This window comes from Nilaparvata lugens, chromosome 8, assembly GCF_014356525.2.
Source record: "Nilaparvata lugens isolate BPH chromosome 8, ASM1435652v1, whole genome shotgun sequence".
Lineage (NCBI taxonomy): Eukaryota > Metazoa > Arthropoda > Insecta > Hemiptera > Delphacidae > Nilaparvata > Nilaparvata lugens.
In genome coordinates this window covers 44,459,856-44,465,905 of record NC_052511.1, presented here as the reverse complement: position 1 = coordinate 44,465,905, position 6,050 = coordinate 44,459,856, and the positions used below count along the sequence as shown (strand labels likewise).

The 6,050-nt window shown below is 34.1% G+C and overlaps 1 protein-coding gene across 2 annotated transcripts in view; it reads right to left on the bottom strand.

Annotated features, from left to right (window-relative positions):
- Positions 1-575: 575 nt before the first annotated feature.
- LOC111047399 (zinc finger protein 568) overlaps positions 576-6,050 on the bottom strand; it is a 31,841-nt gene continuing 26,366 nt past the window's right edge. For both annotated transcript variants that reach the window (XM_022333146.2, XM_022333147.2), the window contains exons 10-11: positions 2,556-2,758; positions 576-1,798 (exon numbers count right to left, since the gene is read on the bottom strand). In XM_022333146.2, coding sequence (XP_022188838.2) covers positions 1,474-1,798; positions 2,556-2,758 — 528 coding nt within the window. In that variant the 3' untranslated portion in view covers positions 576-1,473. The remainder of the gene's footprint in view (positions 1,799-2,555; positions 2,759-6,050) is intronic.

Sequence of the window (6,050 nt, the reverse complement as noted above, 5' to 3'; positions counted from 1 at the left end):
ATGTGAATGTTTCAAAAATTGTTTATATATTCAAATCCTACGATGAATATAAAGAAATGAAAGTGTCTCATGAATTATATAGAAGTAATTTCAACTCGAACTTCAATATTTCTATTAATTATCCTTGAGTGGACTCATGCTCTGCTTGTGATGCATTCAAAGCTTCTGTTTCTGTATTAAAAACCGAAATGAAAGTGGATTGAATCAAGAAGATTGAAACTGGAAATGAATTTACACATCAATAAAGGCATTTTATGATCGTAAACGTGAATTAAGAAGGCTTGCTCAGAAGAACCAATCAGTTTTGTCAATTGCTATGGACTTCCAAAAGAATATTAGCTTGCAATCTTTGCTTGATAGGGATAATGGGCGACCTTTCAATTAAAAAAAATTGAAAAAATCCTTCAACTCAATGGTGTGAAACAAATCTGCATCTTTGGTGACCGATTTGTTATTGTCGCTCATTGTAAAAGCTGTCATGAATCAAGGTGTTTAGTAGCAAAGTGAAGCACTCTTATCAGCATTCCATAACTACAAGACTAACTATTTCTCGATTTCAAAATAAAACAGTCGCATCTGTTTACCTGACACCTTTCTATTTTATTTCCAACTTTGTGCAAGAAGTCGATCTTGACAATTGTTTATTATGACTTGGAGTGAACCAAATTTTCTTTTTTTCCTATAAAATTGATCAGAAATCTTTCTGTTGCAATCCACTGATGACTTAATCCACTTTTCGGACATATTCAGTATCTCCTCTCATTTTCAGATCCTCTCCTATCAGTTATAGTAAAGAACTTTGAATCTTTGAGACATTTTTTAGTTGCAGTTGCTGTTCTATTCGTTGTTTGGTTTGTTTTGAATAAATACACATATTTTGAACTATTATATTGTAGTTTTGGATGTTTTTGTTATGTCTGTGTGTAGATGTAGTAGTTTAACTACGGCGCTATGCCGAACCATGTACTGTAGATTAGCAGTTTATTGAATAAAGTGGTGTTTTATCATGCACAATCAAATGGCCAAGCAAAAAATTCTCAAAGTACATAGAACAAAAAATAACTGGATGTTTCAAGAGATTCTGATAATGTATCTGGGGCTTTAAATCGGATATTATTTTACTCTTCAATGTTTCTTTCCATTATGTTTTCAATTTTTCTCGGTTTTGAATTAAGATTTTGAAACCTCTTTTACAGTGTTACTCTGATATAGCTTCATAAAATGTGTGGTCCCTTAAATGACCTTATAACCAAGATCCACAGTAATTATTTTCCTTCTCTGATATGTTGGCTACTCATTTTCCTTTGAAATGTGCAACTCGATACCACCGTTGATCATGTACGACTACGAAATAGCAATGAAGTTGAAAAAATCGTTAGTCTGCGACAAGTGCAATGCAGGCAACATGACAGATTGAAAATGGTTCAACAACAGAAACTAGTTCCTCATTATTCTACTTCTCTGATATTTTGGCTACATATGTTGCAACTCGATGCCAGCGTTGATGATGTAGGACTGAGAGATGGCGAGACAGTCGTTGGCCTGCAGCACAGGGTGGTGCATCATGTCGGTGTTGTCGGTGCAGAGGGCCGCCTCACTTGTGATGGAGTCGAGCAGCGACTGCATGGTGATCTCGTTGGTGTGCACCCGCCTCAGGTGCACCTTCCAGTGCTTCTTCTCCTTGAAGCCGCGGCCGCACGTCGAACACTTGTAGGGTCGGCTCTCCGAGTGCGAGCGCATGTGCGACTCAAAGTGACACTTGCGCACGAAACATTTGTTGCAGTTCTCGCACTGGAACCTGCAACATCAATTACTTTCTGTATAGTTGTGAAGGTGATATTGTCGTTGATTTTCACATTCGATATTGGATACAAACAGATATTATAATAACCAATTATTCATTTAAATAAGATAAATAATAAACCGGAACTAGTCTTACGTTATTTCAATAAATAAGTGGTTGTGAAAATATCTTTAGCACCTTATTCAACTCTTTTAATTTATGATACATTAACAGATATAATAGCAAAACTAACTTCACGGAGAGAAATAAAATGAAATGATTATAAATATTATTTTTATTACTAGCCTATATGATTGTATTATATTAATATGATATAATAATGTTTTCATTGTAATGCATAGTAACTTTATTCATTGTAATTTTACTTATTATTGAAAGTTTTGTTTTATTATTTTAGGATAGTTAACAAACGTGCTATGAAGTAACTATATTTTTTGTGATTTACTTTTTATAAAGGCATTCATTAAAGTATTGCTAAAACAAAAATATTATAATTTTGTACGCTACTTTCTATTATCATTTAATTGGTTAAAGTGTGACTATAGTTTTTTAAAAGAATCTTTATGAAATAAACATGTATCCTATTATTTTATATTCTATAAAAATAGAATTAAAAAAAGGGTACGATTGAAAAAAATTTCATGTAATATATGAGGAAAAATAGTATATTAATGGCAGTAGAATAGAATAATCGTTGAACCTTTTGATAGTTCAACTTGAAACAACAAGAAAAAATAGTTTATTCAATTACTTGAAATCTCCATTGTGAGTCTGCAGATGAAAGACTAAAGCTGATTGACTTTTGAAATTCTTTCCGCATTGAGAGCACGAGAATTGAGCCTGGCTGGGTTCTGAAGATGTGGTAGCTGTGGAATGTCTTTCTTTGAAGTGCTTTTTCAGCGAGTCTTTCCGGTAGAACGATTTAGTACATAGTTCACATCTGAACTGAGGATTCTGTGGAACAAAAACGTTTGAAATAAGCTCAAAAGAGATTAAAAAATGAAATAAAATAATTAGATTTTATCAATCTATGAAAACCTAGGCTCCGAATCATGATGAGATCCTTTATTTTAAAAGCATGAAGGTTAAATTATTTTGACATATATATAGAACACATTGAAAATAGTAACAAGCTGATTACTATTTTGTGAAAATTACTTTCAAAAGTACTGATTAGAAAAGAGCAATTTAATATGAGTAGTACAACGTGTTTAATTTCATTTATATGAATAATTCATAATATTCTACAGTACTTTGACAATAAATTTCGTTTATTTCAAATTCAAATTTATTTTGTCAATCAAAACAATTACAATTTCAAAGAAAATAGTATACATCACAGAAAATAAAATATAATCAGAAAAATCCTTAATAAACAAAAAATGAAATAGAATTAATCATATAACATGAGCTTAGTTTATCAAGAATGTATAAATAAGAAAATATATATAAATGTATACAATAATACTTATAATTTAAAAAATGATTTGACAAATTTTACTGAGCGCAAAAAATATAAAATTTTCGTCCGCGCTCAGGAGTTAAGATAAGTCTTTATGCAGTGTTATAAAGAGTGCCCATGCAGTGTTAAAATCCCAATAACAAAAAAAATGGAAATGAAATTATTATCAAGAAAAAGAATAAAGAATAATAAAAACTGAGAATTTCTGTTTGTCAAGGAAAAGAAAAAACAGCAATGAATGATACATTAAAGTAGTTACTCATCATTATCCAGACAACAATCAATCAACCACCCGATACCAACCCTCAATCTCATCAATACAATGAGTAAGCAAAAACCTCCTAAGATTGATTTTGAAGCGATGCCTCAGGAATGCTGAATCAATGATGTCTCGAGGCAACCTGCTGTAAAATCTGCCTTGCAAAAATAGGAAAGATTTTTGGAAAAATGTCAAAAACGGCCTTGGAGTGCATAGCCTCTCCATTACTCTTGTACTGTAATGTCTTTCAGCTTGGATGAACGCGCCATCATCAAAATTATACTGAACCACTCAAGAACTGAGTGATTACTTTGAAGACATACAAGTATCTTAGAGGCATGACATCCAATTATTGACAAGCATTGAAGAAGGCCCCACGTTTACATCCCCCATCAATGAGGCAGATCATAGACTTCTGAAGGGTGATGAGTGATTTCAGGTGAGTCATATGTGTGCCGCCCCAGCACACCCAGTCCATAAGAGAGACGAGATTGAGACAATGCAAAATAGATATTCCTTAAAACGAACCTTGGACACAATCTTTTCAAATAATGCAATCTGTGTAGTAGGCATCGAGAATATTTCTTCATAGAATCAATATGACTCTTCCACATCATATTATCATCATCCGATAGGCCAAGATATTTGACTACCTGAGATTGCTTTATTACCCCACATCCACAATAATCATCAGCACATCCAACACTGTGGAATTTCAGGGGGCTGAGAAGTCTGTAAGAACAAGATATTCCAAAGTTCAGATATTAAGTCTTCTCGATATTGAGGCTTAATTTGTTGAAACTGAACCATAGAGACAATAGTTTTAAATCATGGGACATGTCTCCATATAGCTCAACATCTGATCCAGCTCCATAGGATAGGGCTGTGTCATCTGCAAATACTGTGAATTTCCCCTTGAAGGGGCCTGAGTAGAGGTCATTGATGTGAATCAAGAACAAAATCGGCCCCAAAACTGATCCCTGGGGAACTCCACAGGTTATTTTCGGAAAGGAGCTCATTTTGGAGTCCACCTTCACAGCTTGAGAACGTCCATGTAGAAACGAATGGAACCACGCCAAGGGCAAGCCACGCACGCCAGCCAGCTTCAGTTTTCGCAGCAGAATCTCATAATTCACAGTATCGAATGCCTTCCGGATGTCCAAGAACATTCCAGCAACTCTTTTCATATCCTTTCTGTTGATGTTGTTTGAAATCTCTGAAATGGATTTTCTCAGAGCCAGCTCAGTGCCCAAGCCCTCTCTGAAACCAAACTGGCTCTTTGAGAAAAAATTAAATGAATTCAAAAAGCACATCATTCGAACCTTTATTAACTTTTCGAACAGAATTGCAACAATGGATAACTGTGATATGGATCTATAATTCTGAACATCCTTAGAGTTTCCCTTCTTTGGAATTTGTATAACCTTAGCCATCTTTAGTGTACTTGGAAAAGTGCCCTCAGAGAGACTCAAGTTGAATATGTGAGCAAGAACTGGACCTCCATCAAGAACTCCATCTTTACTACAAATGTATTCATTATACTCATCCACTGATGAAATATATTTACATTCAAAATCGGGAATCATGATTTAGTATTTGACATAAAAAGAGTTTGCGCTCTATGAAAAAAAGATTAATGAGAAATGGGTGAATACGCTGAAAATGGAAAAGGAAGGCAACATCTTTTTGTTGTGTTACAAATGAGACGAGTCAAGTGTAAGTGAAACTTATGAGTTGTATAGAATCTTGAACACATGAAAGATTGAAAGAGAGTAAAATTGGATTACAATACTTTAAAGAAGAGATTCCTAGAAAAATGAGAAAAACAAAATAAGCAGGTACCGTTCCTACGGTTAGGAAAAAATAAGATACAATAAATGAAGATATTGATATTGAGAAAACATTATTGACAAAGAACACAGCATCTTATCGTTCACATATCAAGTTGAGATTAAGTGAAGAGTCAAAGAATTCAGGAAAATAAAATACTTGTATAGAGAAATTTAAATTCAATTCTATAAGGAAGAACAAACTTCTTACAGAAATGAGAAAACAAAATAAAGCAAAGAAATTATAAGAATATAATATTAATAAGAATAAAGATATCAAAGAAATGGCATTGAAAAAGAAAGCATCATCTAATTATTAATAGTCCAGTCTCTGAGTCCTCACTGTTTATTCAATGAACATCCTCAACGAAACATCGAAAGGTGGATCTTCTAGCTCCGTCCCCGTCAATGTAATGGATAACACCGTCCAAAGTCCAGACTTTATTTCGACCGAACATTTGAATAGCCTGCCGATATTTCATTCTTTCTTTAGTGAGATCCTCCCTAACAACGATTGAGGTACCACATAGTAATTTTTTATTTGCAAATATATCTTTCCAATGGCGATAGCCAGAGAAGCGGACGATGATCGGTCGCGGACGAGTCGTGAGATTGGTGTCACCAGATACAGGCATATAAAGGTGCGTACAGACTTTCGCTCTGCTCCGCAACCGAACGTCACTCCAGCAGAGCGAT